At 38.2% G+C, this 12,500-nt stretch overlaps 1 protein-coding gene across 2 annotated transcripts in view; it reads right to left on the reverse strand.

The window, feature by feature from the left end:
- Window positions 1–12,500, reverse strand: part of LOC138028533 (cohesin subunit SA-1-like) — a 53,812-nt gene that overhangs the window by 18,077 nt on the left and 23,235 nt on the right. For both annotated transcript variants that reach the window (XM_068876118.1, XM_068876119.1), the window contains 13 exons: window positions 9,454–9,537; window positions 9,211–9,284; window positions 8,116–8,181; window positions 6,952–7,009; window positions 6,335–6,433; window positions 6,177–6,256; window positions 5,918–6,072; window positions 4,785–4,855; window positions 4,621–4,680; window positions 4,008–4,056; window positions 3,667–3,851; window positions 2,685–2,774; window positions 2,543–2,602 (listed from right to left, as the gene is read on the reverse strand). In XM_068876118.1, the coding sequence (XP_068732219.1) occupies window positions 2,543–2,602; window positions 2,685–2,774; window positions 3,667–3,851; window positions 4,008–4,056; window positions 4,621–4,680; window positions 4,785–4,855; window positions 5,918–6,072; window positions 6,177–6,256; window positions 6,335–6,433; window positions 6,952–7,009; window positions 8,116–8,181; window positions 9,211–9,284; window positions 9,454–9,537 (1,131 nt within the window). The remainder of the gene's footprint in view (window positions 1–2,542; window positions 2,603–2,684; window positions 2,775–3,666; window positions 3,852–4,007; window positions 4,057–4,620; window positions 4,681–4,784; window positions 4,856–5,917; window positions 6,073–6,176; window positions 6,257–6,334; window positions 6,434–6,951; window positions 7,010–8,115; window positions 8,182–9,210; window positions 9,285–9,453; window positions 9,538–12,500) is intronic.

Raw genomic sequence — 12,500 nt, forward strand, 5'->3', positions numbered from 1 at the left:
GGCCAATATCCAGCCACCTTGACCAAACAAGCTTGGTCAATGAAGGATTTATTATATGATTGGGATAAAACACCACAAAAAAGAGATCTTTGATCTTGCGGGACCAAGTGAGAAATCCAGAGCGGGCAATATTGCTCCATCTTGCCTGCTCTGGTTGCCAATCAAAGTGCGGGATTTGGTTCATCTTGCCTGCTTACGGAGCTAGTCATAATTTTATAATACTATTTAAACAATAGAGTGTTTCTGTCGAGGAACAATCGGCTGATAGTTGCCCCGCGGAAATTTGATGTTCTTAAAACAAATATTTGCCCGAGAAGCGAAGCTTCGAGGGCAAATATGCTAGTTTTAAGAACATCAAATTTCCAAGGGGCAACTATCAGACCGATAGTTCCGAGACATAAACACTCTATTGTCTTTATTGTTCACCACTAAATTTTCCTGTAGCGCCATGCCTCAAAACTGAAAACGACAAGAATTTATTTATCAAAATTTCTCACTGCTAGGGAGCGCTTAGGTGTTACGTATTTTCTGTTGTATCCTCTTCAGATGATATTACATCTATACATGTATAAACAATTTTATATGTCAACTGTTGACTTCTAAAGAAGAAAACTTCTAAAGAGGAAACCTCGAATCTTGAAACTTCTGCGCCCGCTTGACGTTTTACAGTAAAGTAGTTTACTGCAGTTTTCAGCCTAAAAAATACTTCTCTTGCTCTCTTTTAACTAAAATCGACATGGGACGATAAATCTTTTCATCTTACTTAAAAAAAACTGTAGGAGAAAGCTGTCTTTGATGAGCCACTTGCAGTGAGCGGGCACTATCGTCTGATAGTCGCCCTAGGGCATTCTATTGACAGATAGTGCCCGCGCGAGATCGTACCACGTGATCAGTTTTGACCAATGACGACAAAGGAAAATTTAGTGGTGAACTATAATGCTTATTATTATAGCTACCCTCAAAGAAGGAGACCATTAGGAAGAAGCACCTAACAATCGACCTTTATCACTCCTATCTGTTGTCTCAAAGGTTTGTGAAACAAACTGCTCTTGGACAATTATTGTCCTCGAGCAGTTTGTCACTCACCTTATACAATAAGTGGCTGTCCCCCACCAGAACAGAAACGTTGTAAAGTTCCACTCTACCAAGACCATAAACATTTACATCACTGATTCCATCTTAGAAGCCATGGATAAGAGGCTTATTGCTATTGTCCTATTGGATCTTTCTAAAGCATTCTTTTGACAGTATTGACCATCTAAAACAGCTTCACAAACTTCTTACGGTGGGTGCCTCACTTGCTTTTGTTAACTGGTTCAAGAGCTCTCAGTCTACCCAAATAGCCTCTACTCTATCTGACCCTCTGCCAATTACACACAGAGTACCCCAAGGTGCTATACTCTCGCCACTATTGTTTTGCATCTATTTGAACGATCTACCGATGCAACTCAAACATGCTGCCTGCAGTCATTTATAAGTCAACGACTCGAAAGTGTTCTTGTCGTTTCCCCTGTCAGATATAGATTCGGCCATTCGGAAACTCAAAGATCACCTGCGCAACATAGCAAGGTGGTGCTGTGAAAACAACAACCAGGCAACTGATAAGTGGATTACGTTCCACTCCTATTGAGACCTTTCTTGGCAAGTTTTTAATGCCTGCTGCCACAGTCAAGGACTTGGGTGTCATTCTTGACCCACAGTTAACTTATAACGTGCACATTTCAAAAGTAGTCTCTCCCTGCTTTTCTAAGTTAAGTCAAATTAACAGAGTTAATGTGAGTTTCGACTCAAAAACTCTCTATTTGATCCCTAGTAAAAAATGCTCTATTGCTCTTCTACATGGTCAAATACCTCTGGCACTTAAGAGATCCAATCAATCCAAAAATTCACTTGTAAAGTAGTTACAAATCTAAGAAATACGACCACGCAACACCTTTACTTTGCCAGCTTACCTGGCTTCCTGTTAAACAATTACTACTATTCAGAGACTTGGTAATGGCTTATAAAGGTTTACACAGTCTAGCCCCAAGCTACCTCTGCAGTAAATTTTGCAAACCCTCCAACATACATGATGGCTTCACTCTCAAGCGTGATTCGCTTCATGTACACTCTTTTAAAACTGCTTCAGGCCAACATACTTTAGTCTTTAGAGTGACAAGCATTTGGAACAGACTAGATAATAATTTATAAAGCATAGCAGAAGAGACCTGCTCTTAGAAAGTTCAAGGCATCTATAAAAGAATATCTTCATACTCAGAGCACTTTGTAATTTACTTTTAAGTAACCTAAACGTTTGTAGTTTTAGCATAATATATTTAGTATGTCATTTCTTTAAGACTTGAATGTTTTACTACTCTCTTACTCTTTATTAAGTTCTTCACATTAATTTGTAAATAGTTTCTGAAAAGCCTATTGGGGATGTTACTATTAAAGTCTATGATAAATTGTCCAGCTAAGCGCGAGGTTCACTTCTCTCATTTGTCTATAGCCTGCACTTCAAATACTAGAATTTAAAAGGAAAAAAGAAAGCCTGGGAACTTACACTGGTATCAGAATGCTTTTCAACTATGTCAGTTAGTTGTACCAGAAGTTCATCAAGATGCTGGAAAAAAAAATACATTTGAGTGCTCTAGATTAACATAACGAATTAACAGTTATACAAATCACAGTTTGTATTTACAAACCTTTCCGAGCCTTCTTTGTCCATATTCCTCCAAATCAAAGTACTGTGCAACTGAAACTAGGTTTACAACATTTTCAACATCTGTTCCGAACTGAAAATGAGAAATACCCCAAAATGAAAAGAACAAAAATGTTTATTATTTTTCACATGATAAATTAGTTTTCCTTCAGTGAATTTTTAAATAAGCTATAAATGTCAATACTGATACTTTCAGACATGCTAGTAAAGTTAAACTGATTACAACATGCAGGGATCGTGTTAACGCAGAAATCGTGCATTTGTACGCAAATAGATTCCAAAAAATGCATCATCAAAATTTTACTGCGTTCCAGGACGCAAGACACTGACTTAAATATCTCACACAACTTGCTTTGCATTGTCAGTATATTGTTGTCTTGGCAAGATGCAAAAAAAAAATACTAAATAAATAAATAAAAAAATAAAATAAAATATAATATAATAATAATCATCATCATCATAATAATAATAAACGAAGTAATTTCGCCATGCAAAGGAGACTGGTGGAGATGACCATACATCCGGGAAACTTAATTGAGCTCCCACCATTTGTTTGCTCATTGATAGTTTATCGATTGAGAAATACAAGTGCTCACACTTCTTGAAAAGGAACTGAGAAAGGTTGAAGACAGTCATTTTTACATAAAGATTTTTTGGCTAAAATTGGCTGAAAGAGTTTGGATGGTTGCAAACAAGGAATTTGGGCCATAAGCTATCTATGATTTGTAACCTGGAAAGAACTCGCTAGTAACAGCACTCATTACTGTCCAAAGAACAAGACTAGTAAGTTTGTTACTCTCTCTTTCTCCTAAGATACTCTTTTTGTTGCAGAGAGTCACCAAGATTTTGGGACCCCCGTAAAATGCTTCGGACCCCATTTTGGCCGAACATGCAGGTACCAGGACCCAGACTGAAAAGTCCTGGTGCCATCCCTGACATGGCACCCAAAAAATATCAGTTTGTACCTTGTTTAACAAGCGTGGAATTGTCTGCATTAAATGAGCACTGAGATTTTTCCTATCATCCACAGATGCCTTCTTTTCTTTGCTTTTCCGTACTGTTCTTCCTGGCGGACCTTGTCGAGTGACAGCTTGCTTGCATGCAGACACCAAGGTGTCAATAAGAGCCATTTCTTCACTGTCATTTAACACTAGAAGGTGATAACAAACTCAAGCAATTCAGTGTACCAAGAAATAGAAGACTTACAAAACATAAACTGTTAACACAAGTGCCCTAAAAAGGGAAAGAGGAATTTCTAAAAGCCAAACCATGTTTGTGTAGCTCAGACAGACACTTGCTCATTTACCTTGTCTATCAGACTTATCCAATAACATGTCAGTCATCAACTTCCAGTCCTGATAATTAAAATATTACTACAAACATGAATTTTTTAGCTGAGGCATTACACATAAACACATGACAGTAATCTAACAGAGTTAATGCCTGTGTCGCAAATGGAGGTTGGGTGCTCAAGCATCTGGGGACTGGTACCAACGACCCAAACCCAGGTCGGTGGAACACCCCATAAGCCTGCCCTACCCGCAACCCAGCCACGAGCCCCGCCCGCCACACCAGACCCCAAATCCAGCACCAGTCAAAGCACCCGAGCGCCAACACACCGAACGCTGAGCCAAGCAGAACCACAAGGACATGCCAAGGTGCACGCATAATATGCAAAAGAACCTCTGACTGCTAGAACTGCCAGAAGACGCCACAGAAAAGCCCCACATGCAAATAACACATGCACACGCTAAAAAACGCTGCAGGCTAACCCCCAAAATACTGATAAACCCTAAAGCTAATGCCACGCAACGCAACGCCATGCCAGACAAATTGTGCAACTTGCTCCTGGTCGTTAACTAAGTTAAATTGTATTTAACCCTATTATACCTGTAAAATACAATTTAGCAAAAGCCTACCTTTAAAATATCCATAGTTTCCCACAAGCTATCAACTAGGTATGCAGCATGATTGTGAACCTGTATGAAAAAAACAGTTTTTTAAGATGAAGTGAAAGCTTAATTCTTTTCTCTATTTCACATCCTACATAAAATAGAGAATATTACATGAGTGTTTTACTTACCTCACTGACAAGAAAGAACTCAATCAGTTTCTTTAACTGGACCACTTTGACCTCTTGATCAGCTTTCTTTCCTGCAAATTATGAAACCTTCATCATGAAATGAAAGTCACACAGATCATCGCAGTTACATGTAGGAAAGCAAGTTTGAAAAAAATCCAGCCTAATTGCGGTTTTCATAATTCTGCAGAATCTCACCAAGGGCTAAGCGCCAAACTGCGTTTTGGCTTCCACCAATCAAATTTTCAAACATAGCTGGGAAAATCAACTCCACCTCCAAAGAGGTTTTTCAGTAAAAAGATCTGTGCCTATTCCATCACTTTCTATTGTTGTTGAGTTACGAATGTACCATGGGAACCAAAGGTTTTGTTTGGTAGGTTATGTCACACATCAATTGATTTAGTTTGATTAATGGAAGCCAAAATGCAGTATGGCCGTTGGCACTTGAAGATGAGATTCTGCAGAATTATGAAAATCACAGTAAACAGGATTTGAACCCATGACCAGGAAAATGCACTGCACTTAATTTACCAACTGAGGTATCAAGCCAGCTCTCAGGTAGCTAACCTAATTAAGGGTGCGTTCGATTGACTGTATTCCAGAATAGGAATACATGGAAGGGAAGTTAAAAATCCTTTGTTTTTACGGAGATTCACATCAAAATTGTCAAACACCTGTTACAATGCTATTTTAAACATATCTTTATTATCCTTGTTGCTTCAAAACACCAGAAATACCATGTTAAATCATCATTCCATGTATTCTTATTCCGGAATAGGGTCAATCGAACACACCCTAACTGTGATGGTCTTCCTGACTTTTATTTCACGTTTTCTACAGTTGAAATCAAGCTTTGACAAGTTTGCAACATGATTTATTATCACTGGTGTCAGAGAATAGAGTTCTGTTGCTGCTCGAATAAAAGTAATCAAACAAACACTAAGAAATACCTGCTGCAGTTGAGTTTTTTTCTGAGTTTAATTTCGTTTTTAATCAGTTTTCTACTTAAAATTTTATTGTTCCAGATTATTGTGAGGAGTGAACCTAACAAAATTTTTCTAAACAAAGGTTGAAATGAACAAACCATTATAATTTTTTTCAGACTTAAAACACTGAAACAACATGACAACAATCACCCCGTTTAGACTTGCTTCCTTTCTTAACTTCCTCATCTGCTGCCATTACAAGTCTCTCTTTCAGAAATTCACCAGCTGCTCTTGCAACATTCCGACTTGTACAAAACACAAGAAACTCCACCTGCTGACATTCATCTTCATCTAGCTTATCAATCCTGTCCAAAAAAAAAAAAAAAGAACATACATGTATGACAGTTATGTCACTGTTTGATGAATAGTACTGCAGACTTCTTGCACCAAAGACACTTGGTAAGCCTACCTCAGGAGTAATGTAACAAGTTTGATTGCTTCAACTGCTACTTCATTTTCTTTGTCTAGTGTCATAGCTACAAGCCTTTCCTAAGAGGGTAAAAAATTTACGTAAGACACAGAAAAAGGTATCAACATGGAAACATTAGGTGTAACGAGGCTGTATACCTTGCATCTCTCTGTCAAAGACTCCAAATTAGGCAAAAACTCCTCAACCTCATAAAGGCTTTTCAAAGCCAGGACAGCTTTTAGTCGCACTTCACCAATCTAAATTAAATCAATTAAAGGAACAAAAAAGGCAAAAGTCACGCACAAGCCACTAGGGTTTTGCATGGCTGAGCTTATCTTAGTTTCTGTACGCATGAAGTGTGTAACATTCATTAATGAGATTATTGTTACTACCCCCCTGGATGGCATGCTAGTCCACTGAACACTTACTCCCAGAAGCATTTAGCTTGCGAGGAGCAGTTTCTTGCATAAGGAACCAACACGGTGATAGGGTTAGGCCTAGAACCAATACGAGGAGTTCAGCGTACTACCCGCACAACCGTTTCTTTAAATAGGAAAAAAAGAAACACAAAAGGAAAGTATTCTTGCATAGCTTTAAATCATTGAGATCCAGAAAAAAAGCAAACCTAACTTGATGACTTAGAAAGTGTAAGTTTGAGGGTTACAAGGTTGCAAGGTAGCAAAATTTATCTGGCCCCAGATGTTTAAAAGATGGATAATGCTATCCATAGTTTGAACAACTGGAGCCTGGTCACTACAATAACGTACTACTGTACCTTATCATGTAAACTCCAAACAATGTATTTCAGGAACTTATCACTCAGAAAATATGTGCTGAAAATATCAGATAACTACAAAAATTAACCATAGTAATGAAAATTAAATGTAATAGCATCATTAAAAGTGTTCGTTAGTTCAAAGTAACTAGTTTTAGTTAAAAATAAAAGCAATCAAAATTTGATCAATCTCTTATGAAGGTTCTTGACTTACTAAACCAGGGGCCCGTTTCTTGAAAGTCCTGAAAACTGTTTGGGCCTGAAAAACCATCTGTGATATTGCCAACCGCTTGTTTTGGAAACCCGATCTTTTAACATGTTTTCAAGGTACAACAAAAAGAAAAATAACTGTGAGGTTTGACGAATTAAATTCTCTCTGTTCTTGAGATACAAAGGGAGCTGTGACACCCGCAAAATGGCCCGTAAAGTTTCAGGACTTTCGAGAAAAGGCCCCCATGATGCCATTTTAACATTTTGCTATACAATTCATGTACACTAACAGTGATCCTAGAGACTACCATAGACCCCCATTCAAGTACCTTAACTTAAACATGCTCATCTCCATTGTAACCTATAGAACATTCTTTTGGGACCATTCCGAGTTTGGAATAAACAGAGTAGTATTTATTGTAAATGAATGTTGTCCTCAGTAGCGTGTGTGTATATTTATATATATAATTTATATATATATCACAGAAATCAAGTGAGGCCTTATGGTACTATAAATGTGATGGATGGTGGATTAAGAACCTTTGCTCATCAACAGCATCAGGATGTTCCTGTTCCTAACCTCCCTCTTGATTTTTCCTGCTTTTCCAATTTAACTTAATCTTTGACATTCCATAGAGTAATGTGCTTGAGTGAGTTTACAGAGCAAGACAGAGTGGTTGGCCATATTAGCTTTAATAAAACAATAATTATTCCAACGCCACGCCTAAAGAGAGCCCATTAAACATCCCAAAACAAAGAATTTATCTGCAGATTAAGATTAGAGGAATTTTGTCAAAACACTCTCAGTTTACAGTAAATCCAGTCATTCCAAACTCTTAAATTCCCATCTTTCTTCTCATTGTACACTGTACATGTACTTGAGAATACAGGACCTAATTTGCTTCATTTTCAGAGCAAAGAAGCTTACAGCTTCTCTGTAAAAATATACCTCACCTGTACTCCTTCATCCATTCACCCATTTCTGCTATGCAAAGGGATCTGATTTCATGTCTGCAATCCCTGAAAATAGCATTAATATTACTCATCAACAACGTCAGTTAACCCATTAAGTCCTGGTAGTGAGAGTTGACAGATTTTACTCTGTCTGATGCCAGATGATTTTCCTCGTCAACTGGGGACGTCCTAGGGCGTTTGAGGTGTCAATGGGGCAAATTAACAAAAAACTACTGAAAATGAGAATTGGCAACAATGGTCGCAGCCACAGTCATTTCTACTAATGAAAACTTTCCAGAGAAATCTTTTAATGCATAGAAGCATTTGGAATCAGCTTGCAGTACTGCATCAGGCCCAAGTTGTTCAAAAGGTGGACAGCACTATCCACCGGATAAATCACTATCCATTAGAGCGGTTTCAATTGAGTGTCGAAAGTAATTAGATAATTACTTTGGTTTATGATTACTTCACTCAGTGATTGGTTCAAAGTTCTCGCACCATTTTTTCAACCAATCAGAAGTGAAACCAAAACCAATCATGGCTCACGCGTGCAAATTTTCCCATGCTTTGTGTCGGCTATGTGTAATTACTTCGAGTTTTGATTGGTTTGCCAGAGTCTCCGTCCTTTTTGATTGGCCAAAGTAATTACTTTGGTTTTGGTTTTACGACACTCAATTGAAACTTGCTCTAGATAGCGAAATAATCAATCAAATCAATCAATCAATCGTTTAATGTATCCAATAGCAGGTATAAACCTGAATTACAGGAAAGGTCAGAGACAGCAAACATATCTAGCATTGGTATTTAACAGTAACAAAGTTATTAAGAAGAGCTGTGCGGCCTAAAGTTGGTTAAACAGTTTTGTTCCCTGAACGGAGATTACGATCATACTCCACGACAGTGGGCAAATAAAGAACTCTGAGAACTTCTTTAGCCTTAATGACAAACGACTTGCACGAATCTATCCTACGAACATTTATCCAACAAATAGCATTATCAATCATTTGAACAACTGAGGCATAGAATTTATGAAGTTTCATATAACACAACTTGAGCAAAAAAACTCGCGAGCATATTGATGAATATGTATGATACCTGTATCGGTGAATGAACATTCCCTGGTGAACAAAGTTCATCATGTCCTCTAAGTCACTGATATTTTGTCTCAGCTGTAAGTGAATTTACAGCATCAAAAGATGGGATTAACAAGGTTTATATTCTGAATATGTCATTGCCAATAAAAGTAAAGATATTTCATCATTTTCAAACATTAATAATGTGAATTATGCTCTAATCAACAACATGCACTACATAGCAATAAGGAATTATTCTGTTCACCTCTTGCCTTTTGTTTTGTAACATCTCTATCTTTTCCATAGCCTTCTTTGAAGAAACCTTTCCACTTTCACTGTCTAATTGGCGCTAGAGTAAAAATATTCAACAATACTGTCACTCAGAACCTTAACTCATACAGCCAAACCTAAACCACACAAACCAGTTAAAGGGTTGCTTTTTTCATCATGTGTTCATGAAGTATAAGGGTTCAATTTTTTTGATAAAAGATATTTTTGAGTAACTACCATTAAATAAAAGACTGAGCACCCCACTACATTTTAGACACAACTTACTGACAGACAAATTTTAGCAAGTGCAATGTCTGGCCAAAAGCAAATGGTGAAGTTGAGAATCAAAACCAGTCCCTGTTGAAATGTCTCTAAATTGTCAAGTGGAAGGGCGAGATTCGCAGGTAGAATTGTCCAAGTTCTTTATGGCCTGCTCTGTGAGGAAGTGTGAGATACGGATTGAGCAAACAGGTTGAGTGGCAAGCCTTATTCTGATGACAACAGAAGGAATGTTACAAAGTCGGTTGAGATTGGGAATGAAGTTCCTAGTCCTTTCAAAGTGGTAAACAAGGAAGGGGAACAAGTGACCGTAAACTAAAGAGATGGTATTGGTTTGCAATTTAAGAGAAATACTAAGTTGTTCGTGAAGTACAACAGTCCACGAAAAGAACCAAGTCATGCAGAGCTTCCTGTTGAGCAAAGATGCCAGCCTGGTTCAGCAGAGTCTGGTCCAGATAATATGGCCGAGACCACCGAAAGTCTTGAAAAAAATCCTCAGGGGATTGAAAAAAGTCCTGAAATTCCCAGTGTTCAGATGTGGCCATCATGCACAATAAAGAGAACTCCACATTTTGATGACTTTTATATACCTTTGAACAGTACTGTAAGACCTTAGTGGTTTAAAGTGTTCTCACCAGGCCATGCCCTTGCAGGATTCCCGCAAGAAAAATAGAAATGGCGCATTATAGCCATGCAAATGCACTCTCCTGGGCACACAAGGATGCTACTAGCAAAACAGAGTTTTAGATCTGAAGTAAGTTAACAGGTTTTAAATGGTCAAGCAAATACTTCAGCTCTTTGCTTCCTCAACCGAATGAAAACAGTTTATCAAAGCCTTCAATTTTATTGACTTTTGTCTTGTCATGATCATTCACATGAACATAGCGCAACTTCGACACCTTGACCACCATATATTGGATAAGGTAGGTACTTTGTGTAACAGATGATTACGAGTAAAGCAAAAGCAACCATATTTAATGTCGATAACTCGTAACAGTAATTCAACTGACAAACCTGAGGTCGACGGTGCACTCATTTTACTCCCCCCTCGCCATCAGTGCTCTGTTTTACGGGTATTTAAAGCTCTTTAAGCTACACAGAACGGAAAGAAGTCGAAACCGGGAATCGAACTCAGGACCTCTTGCACCAAGGCCGCGCACTAACCAACTGTAACATCCTCCGACTGTGCCATCCTCGCTTTTGCAGGATCATGTTATTTGTCCCTCGGAGCTATTCGTTGTGACATGAGCAAACTAGATTAATTCCTTTGCCTTCAAGTACCAAGGATTTAAGAAAGTGTAGATCATTGTAACGCTGGTGATGAGGACGTTGAAGAGGACAATGTAGCAAGCAAAGATCAAATTGCTGTTTCATTAAAAAGAAAGTCTGTTTTTTCAGAGTGCATGGCAGTTGCATTTACACATGGCTTGCGTATGATGCAGACAAAAAGATTATGACCTGTAAGATCTGTCTCGAGGCAAACAAACCAAATGCGTTTACAATATTCATAGCTTTTGGTTCTAGATGCAGTTTCCATCAGTAAATCAAGAGAATTTGGGCATAAAGTCCTTGTTGGTTTCCGGTATAGTACAGGGATCCACATTCGCAGTAGTCCAGTCATCCCAGACGACTAAAAACCTATCCAGACAAATATAATAACTCCAAAGGTCATCCTTTCGACGAGTGCAGTTTTAATACATGTCTTTTCATGAATGCCATGAAAATAATGTTACTATGTAGAATGTACTTTCATTCTGATCACTTTTTGTCCAATGGAAATGTGCAGCTCTCCTCAGCAATAACGGGTAACTCATGATCTCAGCTCATAATGTGGCATTAGCTACAAGGTGTTTCGCCACCACTGGCAAAAAGGAAAACAAGTGGAGCAGAACCTGCTGCTTACAACAAGGAAAAACACAAAATCTTGGTAGTATACCGTAAAGACTCGCAGATAAGCCGCACTCGCAGATAAGCCGCACCCCGAGTTTAGCAACTCAAATTTTGGAAAAAAAGTTTTTCATGAAAAGAAATCCAAAGTCGAGACCATGAAGTGTTCTGTCGTCAATGGATCGAAAAATACTTTAAAGTCTAACCCGTAATTTTAGCTCTTTAGTAGAATAAACATCATGTCCACCACTTATGACATATGATTGATATTATTCTGGTATTTGTTCACAGGTATTTCTCCATTCAAGGCAGTTTTCCCATAGAATTTTGCGCATAAATTTGTTGTTTTCTTGCATGCACTGTGCAAAGCTGTGTAACCAGGCATAATATCGGACGATGGAAGACTGGACACCGAACTTCTGAGCACCTTTCCCAAATGGTCTCGCAGATAAGCCGCACCTACGATTTTGATCGCAACTTTTTGGCAAAAAGGTGCGGCTTATCTGCGAGTCTTTACGGTATTAAAGGAAGACACTAGACAGGAGTTGTTGAATCATAACTTTGTAAGCTACATTCACATATATTTTGCTGTGGCAAATATGGACCACTGTAAATCGGGTTCCCATGGTGCAAATAACATAATACTCCATATTCAAAATTCGTAATTTCTGATGAGAGTGTAAAATAAAAATGTGAATGCTCAAGTTGCAAGTAATTTTATCGACCACATTTTTGCCCAGGCAACCCAAAATTTGTCCAGGCAAGTATGTCATGAGATGTACTTGCTTGGCTGAGGACTTTGATAAAAAACGAGTATGGATCCCTGATAGTAGGTTGAGGGTCACAAATTTAGTAGTCGCAAGGAAGATGACAGGC

The sequence above is a fragment of the Montipora capricornis genome, chromosome 13, assembly GCF_036669925.1.
Source record: "Montipora capricornis isolate CH-2021 chromosome 13, ASM3666992v2, whole genome shotgun sequence".
Classification (NCBI taxonomy): Eukaryota; Metazoa; Cnidaria; class Anthozoa; order Scleractinia; family Acroporidae; genus Montipora; species Montipora capricornis.